This window comes from Tachysurus fulvidraco, chromosome 26, assembly GCF_022655615.1.
Source record: "Tachysurus fulvidraco isolate hzauxx_2018 chromosome 26, HZAU_PFXX_2.0, whole genome shotgun sequence".
Taxonomy (NCBI): Eukaryota; Metazoa; Chordata; class Actinopteri; order Siluriformes; family Bagridae; genus Tachysurus; species Tachysurus fulvidraco.
In genome coordinates, this window is record NC_062543.1 from 6,196,200 (window position 1) to 6,211,733 (window position 15,534).

Genomic DNA, 15,534 nt, shown 5'->3' on the forward strand with positions numbered 1-15,534 from the left:
TAAAAAAAAATAAAAAAAATTAGTCTTAATTAAATTAAATGTCCTCCTTCCTCTGAAAGATGTTTATTCTTCAGTCAGTCAGTGTGTGAGCTGGTGTGTGTGTGTGTGAGCCTGTGTGTGTGTGTGCACGTGTGTGTGGCCTTTCCCCAAAGTGGACTATTAACTATTAGTAATGTACGAGACAAACAAAATGGATTTAAGGGTGCGATTTAATTACGGTTCTGGGATTGACATTTGAATTATACATCTCATAATGAGACAGCAATTAAAAAGCACAGGAAATTTGTATTGGAACTGAAAGCCAAACTGTGAAAGTGTCTTATTGTCTGCTGGGTGTTTTTGCTTTATTAGACACATGGGTCAGTGATGCTTCCTTTTCTCTCCATGATAAGGGGTCAGGAATAATACTCATGATGGTCATTCAGACAAGCGATAACACACACAGGACATCAGAAGCAGAAGCGATATAAAATGGCGAGAAAGGCTTTTATATATTTAAAAAGGAAAAAAAAAAAGAAAAAAAAAGATTCAGCTCCACCAAGTTGCATTAAAACGTAAGATGAGTCAATGTTTATAAATGAGAATAAAATGACTAAGAATCCACAAACATTAAAGTTTTTACAGCTACCCACACTGTACTGTGCTTAAATCTGAGCTAAAGAAGACTCCTTTTTAGAGGCAGATGGGAAGATGTACAGCATCATAAATAAAGATATTACCAAATGAACCAGCTTCATAATGTCTTCATTCACAACTCCATACACAATAAATTCTGCTTCCTGATTTTGAATGACCAGATATGTTAAAACTGCAATTTAAGACCATTGACTTGGCTGCATTGCTAGATGTCTAGAAGCCTGCAACTAAAGTGTGTATGCCGTACAGGACTATTTCTGTTATATATTGCAATGATTGGAAAATAATGAGCGTCTATGTATCTGAAACACTTCCGCATGCATTAACATGTGGGATGGTTGAGATGTGTTTAGAATAAATATTTTGCTGAAATCCAGCGATCCTGGTTAACGATTTTCTCTTTTATGTGCCTCGAGGGTGAAGAGAAATAACCCTGCTGTCTCAAACCCTGCTGAAGAAAGGGCCGTCTAAATTTCACTGAAAACCCGCTGATGGAAAAGGAACAACTGTATGTTTGCCATCACCTGCCTTTTAGACTAAGTCAATAATCATTTGACAATCACGACTATTGTCTGTGAGCTTTGTACATATGCCACATATACAGTAAATAGAGCCTGGTGAACATGCTGGAGGTTTTATTTAAGCTCGAAATTCGATATGAAAAAGATTTCCATTCAGTGACTCAGGCTTCAGTGCCACACTCAGCCAAAAGCAGCTCCTCTCCTCCATCTGTTATTCATCAGTTCCTCCATGTTCAACTTTCTCCCTAAACACCTGGTCTGTGTAAGTGTGTGTGTGTGTGTGCGTGTGTGTGAGACAGATGGATGCAAAGGTGCCAAAACAAAGGGCACCGGATGAGCAAGGCCTCAATATTCGAGAGGAACAAACGATGACTAATAGCCATAAATCTCAGCATATTCATCAAGCTGATAAGGTCTCTCGCTCACTCTCACTCACTCAACAAGGTTATACAATCACACACACAAAGACACACATACAAATATGTACACACTCATTCACACACACACAGTCAAGACACACACCTAAAGAGGCAGAGCACACACATTATAATAAATTATATAATAAATTATATAGAAAGGACAATTGATCATGATTAATGATTCACCAGGACCCACAGCAAGAAAGAAAAAAACACCACAACCTTCCATGAACAACACACAGCTACAGAAATCTTTCGTGTAAACCTCTATCAAAATCTGTGCCAAATAATCGAGCTGATTAAGAGAAACACTTCATGATTCATATTATTAAACCTTGTTCATTCGATCAAATTAGTATAAAAATAATGCTGCTCTATTTTCCATTTCAGGAAGTATGAAATGAAAACAAAACTAAATAAATAAATAAAAAAAATTCCAGAGAGTGGGGACGGTGGGGTAAAAGTTGCACGTCGGTTCTGTTTAATTGCTGCTGCAGCTTGTAAGTGGAACTGCGTGAGGTTTATGCAGCTTGTAAGTGTGAGCTGAACTGCTGAGGTTTATGTTCAGAGGATGTTCAGGGTCTGTTTTATACCACAGATTGTTAGTGCACATAATAAAGTCTAGAAGGCATACAAGTGCACACACAGACCAGTCCACTAAACCTGGCTCCACGATTTCATAAGAATAACAAGGAAATAAGAATAATTCTTTCATCTTATGAAGCAACCTGAAACCGGAGACTGCGTTCGCGTCTCTCCATCTGTCGTTTACGGGGCTGCTGCAGCGTCCCTGACGGCCCAAGCAATCTGCAGAGAAGCGCATTTATTTTTCATGGAGCTGCAGCCGAGCAGGAGCCACCTTGAAAGCAGAAAAGCTTTAAAAGGATCAGATAAGGCCCGAGGCAGAAATAGGGATATGGAGGGAAACAAGAAAGAGTGGAGTGACAGAGAACATGTGTTACCATCCAAGATCTCAAAACATCAAGACGAATTTCAGTACATTAGTACTTTACTATGAAGTCATGGAACATAATTAAGTCAAATAAACCGTTCCTCTTGTGCTTTCATTCGGGTTTTTTCTGCAGCTCCTGGTTCCTCCTTACTGCCAGCATCAAAGTCTAGTAGTGTCTAATTAGACAGCGAGAGGGACAGTAAGCCTGACAGACAGCTACTGTAGAGTAAATCTATGCAGGGAAGCTTGGATAAGCGTACACAGGGTAAGAAAGTTCCTACTGCTCCTGAATCTGGCGGTGTGACAGAAAATGCTTTTCTATTTCGTTAAAAAAGCAAATGACAAAAATAAATCTCTGCCACACGTACAACCGGTTTCTCGACCGAACTAAAACCGGATTAGCAATGACGACTCTTTTGAAACTGAATTCCTAATTGTTCCCAGGAATACCAAACGCAGTGTTCGAGGATAGCTGGGTATAATTAAAGTTTAAAGATGGCCTCAAGCCTAGTGTTTAGACCGTCTGGACTGAATCCTGGTGTGGTCACCGTCGGGTGCTGATCAAAACAAGCGGTCTGACAGCGAACGAAAGAGGCCCGTCTCGCTCCGGCTTCCGAGTGAACGCTAGTGCAGTTCGATTATAGTAATAAAGCTGAATTAACTCCGGTTCCCCCAGTTAGTTCGATTTAAGCATAATGATTAGTGAGTTTCATAGCTGCAAGCTTCTAAATTGAACCAAAGGACAGAGCTGTAGTGCAGCAACTCTGACCAGCATAAAAAACTGGTTGCAACATTACATTATAAATTAGATTCGCATACAAGTAGTTGGTCCAGAATTCCAATGATCAGAGCTTCAACACTCTGTAGTGAGTGGATCAAATGCCACAGATCATTCTGTATGCATGATTAAAACATCAGATTGCTGTGTTCAGGTGTTAAGCCAAAGGGTCAAAACTTCCATCCTTCATTCTTTACTTTGAATGCAAGTAATAAGGAAGTTAAACACTTGGATAACACCACCGTTAATGTGCATGCTTCTAATCCTGAGAACTGGTACTAGTGATTTCCTGCCATGTTGTTGACTACACAGCGTTAAATCAGTGCAAGTCATTAGATGAAGAGTGTGTGCTGTTCTCCATGGAGCTGCTGTGGAACGTTCTGCAGATCCCCTGCAGCCATGAGATCATCATTTGGATGAAACCCAGAACTCTTCTCTTCCTAATGACCATCTTCTCTCACCTTTTTTTTTTGTTACTCAACACACACGCGCGCACACTCTTTCCCTTTTTAGCTCCGGTCCAATCTCCCACCTCCATTCTTCATCTCTGTCTCTCTCTCTCTCTCTCTCTCTCTCTCCCTGGCTGGCTGTCTAATCTGACCCATGTAATTGCTTGATCTGTAGCCGTAAGCCTTCAGCACTGTAGGCTGAGGGCTAATAAAGAAGTGGCAGGCACAGAGATGTGTGTTCATGAATGCTGGCTAAAGTAGTTATATTAGGTTCAGTCTGCAGACGAATAAACTAAATGGTTCCTTCGATGCTATTAAAGGTATAGTCAGTGATTTAGGTGGGAGTAAGCAGAGACTAAATACAGTCTCGAATGTTCTGACTGAAGCCACCCCCCTAAAATACATAAAGCTTTCAGAAACAACAGAAGAAAAGAGAAATACAGAGAAAATATATAGAGAATATAGTTCTTCCCTGGTTTCATAGAACAGAGGATTCATAGATTAAAATATTTATCAAGTTTTGTGACTAACACAATGTGCTACGTTCCCAGCCCCTGAGAACGAGCGAACATTCGGATGAGGGACTATAGACGAGTGATTTGTAATCATTTACATTTACATTATTTAGCAGATGCCCTTATCCAGAGCGACTTACATTTTATCTCATTTTTATATAACTGAGCAATTGAGGGCTAAGAGCAGTTTGATGGACGTAGGAATCAAACTCACAACCTTCTGATTGGTAGCCCAACACCTTACCCACTAGGCTACCACATCGCTTGGTAATCACAATCACTGTACATGCCAAGTAGGAACAGGTGCTGAAAAGACCAAGGACCTCTCCACTAATGGTTTGATACACCACTTAGACAATCTGGCAACAGACTCAATAAACAAAAAGCAGAGACACCCTATCCTTCAAGCTTTATAGGTTCGGTTATTCAGCCCAGTGGGTTCTGAATTTCAGTTCTAGCCGTTTTCATTACTCGGTACATCATGTGACAGAAGGAGAGCAGCTGACCTGTAGACTGTCGTCTTCTTTGACCAGCTCTTTCTGAGGGAACAGGTCCTTGGCCTGGATGTACTCCAGACTGGGAGGCCCCTCCTCACCCTGTAACACAAAAGGCAGGCACACACACCATATTACAGTAAGCATTACCCAAGCACAAATAAAATGCTACTTTTGACAATAATAACTGTGCCTAAAGATGTACTTTGAGACAATGTCAATTGTAAAAAGCGCTATACAAATAAACTTGAATGTACACATGGATAAAACCCTGTAAAATGCAAAATACAAAACATTTGAGTTATGGTCATCAAGGCAGGATACACTCTGGACGGAGTGCCAACCCAACGCGGGGCACACACACACACACACGCTCATTCACTCACTCACTCACTCACACACACACACTATGGACAATTTTCCAGAGATGCCAATCAACCTACCATGCATGTCTTTGAACCGGGGGAAACCCCTGAGGCACGGGGAGAACATGCAAACTCCACCCACTCAAGGCAGAGGTGGGAATCGAACCCCCAAGCCTGGAGGTGTGAGGCAAACGTGCTAACCACTAAGCCAACGTGCCCCGGAGTCAGATATTTAAAAATATTATTCAGCTAAAAGGAAAATTTACATAATTTCCCCCATATTTGCAAACGTAGCTGATCAGAAAAGCTGTGTTTACTGTTAGACAACACCTTTCATCTTTTTCCCAAAGATTTAATCCTAATGATGGCAACATTTTAGAGTGAACTTGCCTTCCCATTAGTCACTGAGCACATTTCCCATGTAACTCCTATGCAATATTAAAGAGCAGACTTGAAACACCAAACATCTATTTATTGGTTAAATTTGCGGGGGAAAAAAGTGCAAACGAAGGGAATTTCTTTATACACAAATCATGTAACACACTTGCACTTTGAAACTACTGCTTCAGCAGCTACTAGGCAAGAATATTACTGTAATAGCTTTTGACATAAAGTGCGAACATGAGAGAATTATTTACTATGGATAAGTTTTTGGAAGCAGCTAAGTGCTTGTGCGTGCATGCACACGTTAAGATCAAGAATTTACCAATACAGATATTCTCAGAAGGCTTTTTTTTTTTTGGTCTAATGTGAAATGCCATTTTTAAGCCAAGTCTTAATTTGTGATTGCAACCAACAAGGTCCCAACCATCACGTAGCAGATTAAACATTGACTAAAAAGTACCTTGAGCAATCACAGTGTGAGGTGAAAGCCCACAAGCTTGCCAGAGGAAATGACTCTGCTATAAACCCAGACAGTGCTTTCAAGTTAAAAGGTATAAACATATTATATACAAGAACAAGGTGTGCTTGCCCAAAGAACTGGTATAAAAGAGGGAAATGAGCCAGGCACTGAGCCCTGAGATCTCTGCACTGAGCAGCAGCTGAAAGATGCGTCAAATGTCTAGCATCAGCAAAACAGCTTGCGACTAAGGTTGCACTTGTGCAATATAAAGCTGTGCATCCACATACAGCTCACTGTACTGCGAACTCCACAGACACGCAAAAACGTCTTCTTTCGAATTTGATTCTAAATGAAATAAACAGTTATGGTGAGATGATGTTAAGCGCTTGTTTGTTCTAGTTGGCTATGTGCGGGCAAGCGACTATTCATCCTGCTGATCTATCCGTTCTAAGTATAAACTGGAACAAATGCCAAAGCTCTAAATACTGGTGTGATGATGTATCCCCACACTGCAAATGTAACTTAATGAGGCAGCCAGACATAAACAAAAACACTGTAGAGATGTTAATACAACCTATCGGAATCGTCCGCACTGCCTAAAAGGTTAAAGTTCATAAATCACACACAAGTGGGCTTTTACACCAAGTAATAATATTTGTTTTATTTTTGCTAACAGGCATCTGGGTATAGCATGATAAATTACTTAAAAAAATATTGGGTTTAGATTTTGCCCATATTTTTCTACACAGCCAGATTTAGAGATCTGCTGCACATGACGGTGGATGAATTTGATTTTCTCTCTTGACTCACACTGGCTGTTGCCGATTGCAGCTTTTCCAACTAGCCTCAGAGGAGAAGTTCACACCATATGATTCATCGCTGTGAATATCACTATAAAATATCGAGGCTCGTCGAGTTTTTGCTGCTGAAGATCGTAGCCGCTAGTTGCCAAACCCTGAGATTAGTCTGTGACATGGAAACCTGTACTGAATTCAAATCCTGTGCAATCTTAAAATGAACCCCAAAATCCTGCATTACAGTCATCTGAAAGGCAGGAAGTACAAATACCTATGAGAGATGATTATGTCTATGGCTTCATTACAGCAAGAAAAAGGTTTAGACTTCTTAAAAATCACCCTGTAATGTAATTCATTCCACACCTGGCAGGTACCAACCCACATCATAAAAACCCTCATGAAGGCATACAGTACACATCTAGGACGATCCATATCCTTCTTGATCAAGTGCACCCAAACAACAGGTGGTGCGAGAGAGAGCATGCGAGAGAGCGAGAGCACCATCCAGATGGCAGTGTGTGACCTTCAAAAGGCCTCCGAATCTCTGCAACTTCAATTGTAAAGTTAAAAAGATATTCAAGTCATTCTCTCGGTCCATCTAAGTCATTCCATTAAAGTTCTAGCCAAAAAATAAGAGGTTATAGCACATCAATATTGTGGTGGTATTAATATTTTCAACATTATACTGCTTTTCATAACGTTCCCTGTTTTTAGTGGCTAATACCACAGAACGACCAAGAGGTCACTCTGCCGCTATGAAATGAGGACAAACAATGACTCAATATTTCCTGCATTACCCAACAGGACTCCTCACCTTATCAACACACTGACCCGAGTTAGAGTTAACCTAGAGGCCAGAGATGTGGGGGGAAAATACTGCAATGAATATGTGGCAGCTGAAGAAGACCTTTCAGAAGATCAAAATTCTGACCCTATCTATTGTATGCGTGTGGCAGCACCACAACGCTTTCAATCATGAAGATTCAGGTCAAGAGCTTCACTTATTGTTCACATCATACAAATTAATTCCAAAAATATGATCTCTCACGACTTCGACCACGACAGGGCTGTTTGTGCAAGATTAGCTGGTGTGCGTATTTTAGAAAATGCTGACCCTCGGGGATTTTCACACATAGCAAGGGGGGAAATAAAAAATACAAAAAACATCCAGTATGTGCCATTTCTGCAGCTGGAAGCACCTTGTTTACATGAGAGACTGAGTAGAAAAACATTTCAGGAGACCAAAAAACTAAAAATAAAAACAGGTAGGTAAAGATATTTTTCCTTACCTAAAGTGATTTTTGGCTTCGACAAAACATTGACGTCTGCCTACGTAAGTATTTTATTGACCGACATTTTGGTCAAAAACAAATTGTGACACTTTTCTCCAAAACGCAGCCACAAAGATTCGTGATAATTTGTCCTAGATATCACACACATGTTAACAATTCTAAAATAATGATTAGTATATAGATAGATAGATAGATAGATAGATAGATAGATAGATAGATAGATAGATAGATAGATAGATAGATAGATAGATAGATAGATAGATAGATAGATAGATAGATAGATAGATAGATAGAAGTTTGCTTTATTACATATGTTTATACACAAGACCTCTCTGATTGTTGCTTACTGGGAATATGTAAGCACTCAAAGTTAGAGTTTGTTTGTAAGAACATCATATTTAACCGGTCATAAAGGTTTATGCCCCTACGCCTGCTTTGAATGGCTATGCACAGTATCATATTTACAGAAATAACACTGATATTACCCAGTTACAATTTGACCCACTTGCAGAATTGTCTCCTTTCTTACCCCCCTCCTCCCCAAAACCCATCCTACTCTAGCACCGTCTCCAAGGCAAACACCAGGCTCCCATCATCCATCAGCGCCAGTGTGCCGACAGGCTGGAGACGGCATGGCAACACCCAGCGCTCTGTGTAGCCAGACATTACCTGCTGAGCTCATGGAAGAGTCAGACAGACGTTAATTGTGAGGGTCATGGAAATGTGCAGCAGTCAGACTACAAGCGAGATCAATACTGGCCTTTGAGGGGAACAATAAGAGTACCGAAGTACAACTGACCAACGCAAAAGTGGCCACATTAGAGTGACTTATTTTATTGCTTCACACAGATAAAACATCTATGCAGAACAAAAAAAAAAAAAAAAAAAAAAAGAGGATTTTATCTGTCCATCAAATCCTTTGGTTCACCCAATCTAAAAGGCGTTTACTCTAAAATAATGGGAGGGCTTTTTTTTTTAATAAAAGCATAAATCAGGATCTAACCCATGACACTGCCACCAAAGTATAGAACATCTCAGTGTCTATGCCAGACAAACCGGATGAGACAGACACCTCCCGTAGCTGTCAGTATGATATCAAAAGAACAGACACAGAAAAGTCAATGAAGAGGAGGGATTAAGAGTGATGAATTAAAGATCAGAAAGGTTGCCAGGATTCAATAAAATCATACAATAATTACATTCTAGTTTTGGAATTTATCTGTGAAAGTATATGATTGAAAAAGTGAAAAAAGGAGGAGGAGGGTGGGAAAAGTGGGAGGTAGACTGACCAAGCCGTTGTAGCTCCTGAGTTTAGCATATTACGCAAAGAAATTAGCTCACGGACGACGATAAAGGAAGACACCGACTCCAGCCACCAAACCACTGATGCCGTGTAAGTGCATCGAGACGCATAAGAGCACTCCAAGGTTGCGTGTTCACCCGATGTGATTAGCCGCTACATATGAGCCCATTGGTCTGTTAATTCTACACCATAAATCCTCATTAGTCTGGTGCTTGAATGGAGAATCCAAAAGAGACAAAGTGAGGGGGACGACGTGTTAAATGGAGAAGAAAAGAAAATCGAATAAAGAGTGAAGAATCGATTAGAGCTGACAAATGCTCAACACCGCCACTAACGACATGCAACATGCTAAATCGCCCAGGACCACCTCTCTGAGATTGGGCTAACACCTCTGCTAGATGTTTGTTTCCGTAAATGCCAAACTGACTAAATTAGTCATATGGCACCTGAGGGACAGTGATGGTTCAACAATGCCCCTTTTCTACCGAGGCAGTTTGAGTGCTGGTTCGGAGCCAGAGCCTAATTTAGAACCAGTTCTTTCTTTTTCGACACCCAAAGCACCGGTTCTGAACCAGGAAAAGTGGTTCTTAAGTAACACCAAAACGATGCTGGTCTAGACTTAAGAACCGCTTGCGTTAGGGGCTGGGGGCAGAGCTACTGTTAGCGCATTCGTTAATGTACCTTAAGTATACTAATGTTTAATACAATTTTTCTTTACCGCACCATGATCAATCATCAGCACACATCATAGTAGTTAGCTACATGCTAGGGCTAACTTTTCTTCTGTGTTAAGGATAAAACAAATGTTATGTACTTTCTCGATTACAACCTCCATTAATACAAATTACACGGAGCTGCACGGACACATTGGATACGCCATGTTTGGATGTTAATGTAGGTTCACAAAGCCATGAGCATTAACAGTAAAGCAACATCCGCCATTGTTGAGGCGTTTGCCGCTGCTGCGCTAATAATGTTTGGAAACATGACATACAGTATACAGTGACGTCAGACTCGGCTCTGTGATGGCACTCTAACCGATGGAAAGGCAAACCGGTTTTCAGAAGGCTCGCCAGCGGAACCAACCTTGAACCAGCACCAGGACCAGCACCAGCTCCGGACCAGCACCCGGTTCTTTTTGGTGGAAAAGAGGCACAACTCCTGCTGTAAAGCTCTCAAATTACTAACATAACTTGAGCTCTCTCGGTTCCTTCCCTTTTCTTCTCTCGGATATACACACAACCTCTTTCCAAAGAATCCATTAAACTGATGAATGGAATTCCAATCCTTCCATGTACACTTGGCATGAGGCCACAATGGGAGACGTGGCAAAAGCTCAAGTTTTCGATTAGCAAATTAGTGTATGGAAAGAAATTCTTTTAAAACTGCAAAAGCCAGATCATCTTGCTCATCAGTGTTACATGAATACTTGCACAGTCTTTTAAGACTATTGCTTGTTACACCATATAAGATGATCCCAACAAACTCTTAGCTGAATTCGATTACAGGCTGCGCCATAATGGGTTCTCCAGGTCAAATTAAACAAGGACGATCTGCTAACATGGGAAACATGGCTAAAGTTCATTACGTCCGGATTTCACTATTGCCACAAACAATATTCATAGCTCCACCGTGAGTTTTGTGTATTTCTTTACTGACACTTTTAGCTTTTAGGCACTTTTTAATTTAAACTTTGACAGTACTTTGTGCTTCAAGACACCAGATTTACTCAGTAATTAATTAACCAAATGCATGGCAAAGTTGAGCAGGCTGGAAGCACACTATTAAACTGCATTTAAAATGGTCATGTACATGTAGAGGTGTACACACACACACACTCACTTACTTCTAATCTCTCCCTGTAAGTGAATGCAGAATTTGTATTGCAAATTGAAAACGGTCTTGTGGACCATAATTGAACAGATGATTTAACACACAGCTAGTTTGTTATTCCGCTAAGCCGCGACTCGGCTCCTGGCAAAAACTAATAGCTTGACGATATTTAATGAATTAGGAAGCTGAAGATTTTATGCGCAATCCGAATTACGGTCACTTCAGTTCTAGGCTGCAACGCTACATATTTATATGGACACGATATGTTCAGCTCTATTTTTTGGACTTTTCAGGAGTCATTGCCGTATTAATGTTCTATTAAATAGCCTTTCATAAGTCTGACCCACTTGACAACGGGAAACGTGACTGGTTACGTTGCCAGACAGGGCTTGTGGATATGAATGTGTTTACATCAAGAAGATTGCGCAAAGGCACAGCGGATGCCTACAGGTGAAGGTGAACGTGAAGCGGAAGGTGAGAGACAAAATCATTTGAATATGGGCTTATCTAGCACGAGCACCAAATTTCATAACAGCAAGCAAACACAGTGAAGAAAGAAGATTAAAATCAACTGCAGCCAATTATCTTGACTTAGATAAAACAGATCTTAAAATGCACTGTTCATATTATATACCGTGGATACACCATTTGTTTTGGAGTAATAGTGAAAAGCAATGTGTGTCTACTTATTCTTAAGTAATAAGACTACTTAAGTGAAAGACAAGAAAAGAGAGATGGATGCTGGAACACGGGCCTCATCCAATATTCTGGAAGCTTCTCTTGCCTCAGACAGAAGCATTACGTTTCCAGAGTAACTGAAAATGTCAAAAGCATGAGATTTGATACCGGCCTCTCGCAAGTCCAGCATGGATATACAAAAGGGTTATCCATCACCATCTTTCTCTTCCTGCTGCGCATCCATCTTTCCTGCTGTATGGGTTTTCGGTGCAGCGATGACGATGTGGCGAGTCGTGCCGTGTTTCGGGAAAGCGCGGGTGTCGTATTACCGAGGTCTTGTTTATAACTGCTCCGCATGGGTGTGTGATTATGCTCGAGCTCCAAGAGAGAGGCTGTGAGATCAAAATGAGAGGAGATTTTTCGCTTCAAACACCCAGAGAGAAATAGAGAGTATTAAAGTCTAAAACTCCTCCAGACACACACCCTTGTACTGTCCCAGATATACACCTATGAAAAAGCAAACCAAATCCTGCAGAGGATTTGAAAACATCCATGACCTGGAGATAACTGGAGAAAAACCACACCCGAGTGGGTCATTCATTAAATTTAAGGTTTTATTAATCCCTAAATTACATGGCTACATCTTATTAAAGTTTAAGCTGTTCATTTAAACTACTTACAGCAGCATGCTCACCTGCTAACAGGAACGCCAGTCATATTTAACACTTACTTCTCGTCTCTTAACTCTTTGCAGCAATGCTTTAGGCAGATCAGCATCCAAAGCTTTACCATTCACTCTGATGTGCTCATCATCTCGTGCGTCACTAACTGGAAGTCATTGAGTCTCTGAGCATCTTGCAACGTAACGTAGCTAAACGATGCGGAGTTCAGTGTTTGGCGTCATCTTTATTTCAACGTTGTTTTTGTCATTAATACAGGACACCGGGTACCACCTGTAACCTGGTGTATGATTAACGTCCTATGAGACGCCGGCTAACCGGAAAACATCTGCCTTCTAATCAGGAACACAGACAATACAGCAGCAATCACCAGAACCACCAAGGACCTTCTGAATGCTCCAAAATAAACATCGTTTCAGCACCAAATCCAGTCTCTAGTCTTGATACTAGTGGGACAGAATTAGTCTGTTATTTATTTTATTTATTTATTGTAAAAACCTACAATATAAAAGGTGTGAATTCTCTGGTGATCAGAAACGGAAAGTGCTTTCAGTGCCTCGGAACACGTTCTGCGTGGTGTTTGTTCATGCCGTCAACACAGAAAGTGTGAGTGAAAGCAGGCTGCAAACTCGAAACCTAAACATGGAAGGAAGGAAACCTTATCTTAACTGTGTAGAAAACTGTGGTTTTAAACCCCGTTCGGTTTCGACTTGTTTAGTTGCTGTTTCCTTGCCTGGTGCTCAATTTATTTTGTTAATGTGTCTGTAGAAAAAAAAATTGAATTAAAAGTAAAAATTAATATCATTCATCAAACCCCATTAAGAACGGTTAAAACATCTTAACTACAGTGAGACTTGAGAGAACTCCTAAGCGCTATAGCCAGAAGCTAGAAACCATATAAACTATAACAAAAAAAAAGAAAAGAAATGGAGAGTTCTACACTTCAGAGAGACTGAAACGTTTCTCCTCCTTCTGCACACAGTTTCACTTTCTCTCTTCTGTTCTTTCCGTCCGCTCCCAAGGAGACGCTGCTCTCACGACACAAAGATGGAGGACACGCTGTTTTGCACAGTCACGCTTCCTCTCCATCCTCCCTTTGCTGTTTCTGAAACAGCCGTTCCCTTGTGTAGGACCTATATTAAAGAAAACGAGGAAGCGATCGCTGCTCTGTGTGTTTGACAGCCAGATGGTACGGAAACACGTTGTTCTATTACACTGCTGCTGTATGGCTATGGAGAACAGTCTCCATCTCCGTCCCTGAACTTAAACCGAGCCATGTGTAGCAGAACTTTTATTTACCAATTGTTAACACTTAACATGACAAAATGCTCAAATGCTGTTCTACTGGAAATATAGTGCACAACAGGGTATACGGTGCACTACTGATTAGTTTTAATCTTAAACGAGAGAGAGAGAGAGAGAGAGAGAGAGAGATTCATTGAAAGCAAGAATGACAAAGAGAAAAAGAAAGAGAGAGGAGACAAAAAAGCATTAAAAAGACAGTAAGGGGAAGAAAGAAATGACAGAGAAATGACTAGAGAGAGAGAGACTAAAATAGAGAAAATGAATGAGCAGGGTGATAAAGCATAAGAATATATGGAATGTAGAGAGAGTTCAGACCACCAGACACACACACACAGATTGCAGTCCTGTTTCCATGGCGACGGCCCGTGTTTTCCGGGACCCTTTCTCTTTCAGAAATGGAATTCACACTCATCTCCGTCTCTTCACACATCCTCCGGTCTGCGGTCACTTCCTTCTCTATAAACATGATGCTGCCATGTGGAGCAGCCTGAGGAACCTAATCTTATCAGGGGCTTTGCTCTGGATTAGATTATCTTTTCTGGATTAGGACGTCACTGACGGACCGTCTCTCTCTCACTCCGTCGCGCACACAGATTGAACGATACAACACTACGTTATCTTGCTGCATCATGGTCCAGATGCTCCAGATTAGATCCTACTGAATTAATAAAATACTCACAATTATTTGTCAATTATTATGGAGGATTACGACACTATAATATTAGTATACTATGCTAAACCGTAACGGCTATAAAAAACACCAAACTCTTGAGAAATCTTGAGGACATTGTAAGAAAATGAGCAAACCAAAACTTTCACACACTTTAGAATTTCTCAGGAAAAGCCCCTTTAATTAAAGCAGTGAGAAAAGAGTGGAGTGTTAAAAACGATGTGAGAATGTTTATTCACTCCTTCTCATCTCTCTTCTTTTCCTGAATGCTAATTAATTTTCCACAGATTTCGCTCTGTTGTGCTGTGGTTATTCGTGTAAGTGTATTTAAAGTATCATCTCAGGAAGTGTTTCCTTTCCTCGTCACCCGTGGCTTGATCATTAGGGATACGTTTACATTTATCTTGTTCCATTGTTTCAAATTCAATACGTTTTACTTCGCAGAACACTTAACAAAATGCATGAGCATTGAATAAGATCGTCACAAGGCATCATCACGGCTTCTGACCTTAACGCAGGTGTAACTGATCACATTTGACACACAGGAGGATAAAAGGCACTTTAATGTTGCGGTCAGTCTCGAGCTCAAACACAATAAAAAAAAGATCTCGCGTCATGACCGCCACAACCAGATTAAAAATAGATCGAAGACGTGGATATCTAGTGTCGTGTAAAACAAAATGAACAATAAAATATTTAAAAATATACGCATATATGCAGACCCAGAAGGTGGTGTTCACCTGTAACTGGTTTACATGCACACAGCTGTATGTTACACGATAGCAACACTCAATTTATGAGAAGTAAATTATAGAAATTAACTCAGGAGAGCACTCCCAATTTTCTTGCTTAATTGGTCTGGGCCAGTTCTCCCCCATCATTTGACAGATACAACCATCAGTGCTTCCTTCAGTGCTCCCTGATCAGATAGAGCAACACACTAGGAAGAAAGTGCGATCCACAACCTTCCACATTCACTGGCTCTGTGACTGATGGCCAGATT

The 15,534-nt window shown here is 40.7% G+C and overlaps 1 protein-coding gene across 6 annotated transcripts in view; it reads right to left on the reverse strand.

Moving 5' to 3' along the window:
* Positions 1 to 15,534, reverse strand: part of mtmr4 (myotubularin related protein 4) — a 53,052-nt gene that overhangs the window by 17,508 nt on the left and 20,010 nt on the right. For all 6 annotated transcript variants that reach the window (XM_027132878.2, XM_027132880.2, XM_027132882.2 and 3 more), the window contains one exon: positions 4,777 to 4,866. In XM_027132878.2, coding sequence (XP_026988679.1) covers positions 4,777 to 4,866 — 90 coding nt within the window. The remainder of the gene's footprint in view (positions 1 to 4,776; positions 4,867 to 15,534) is intronic.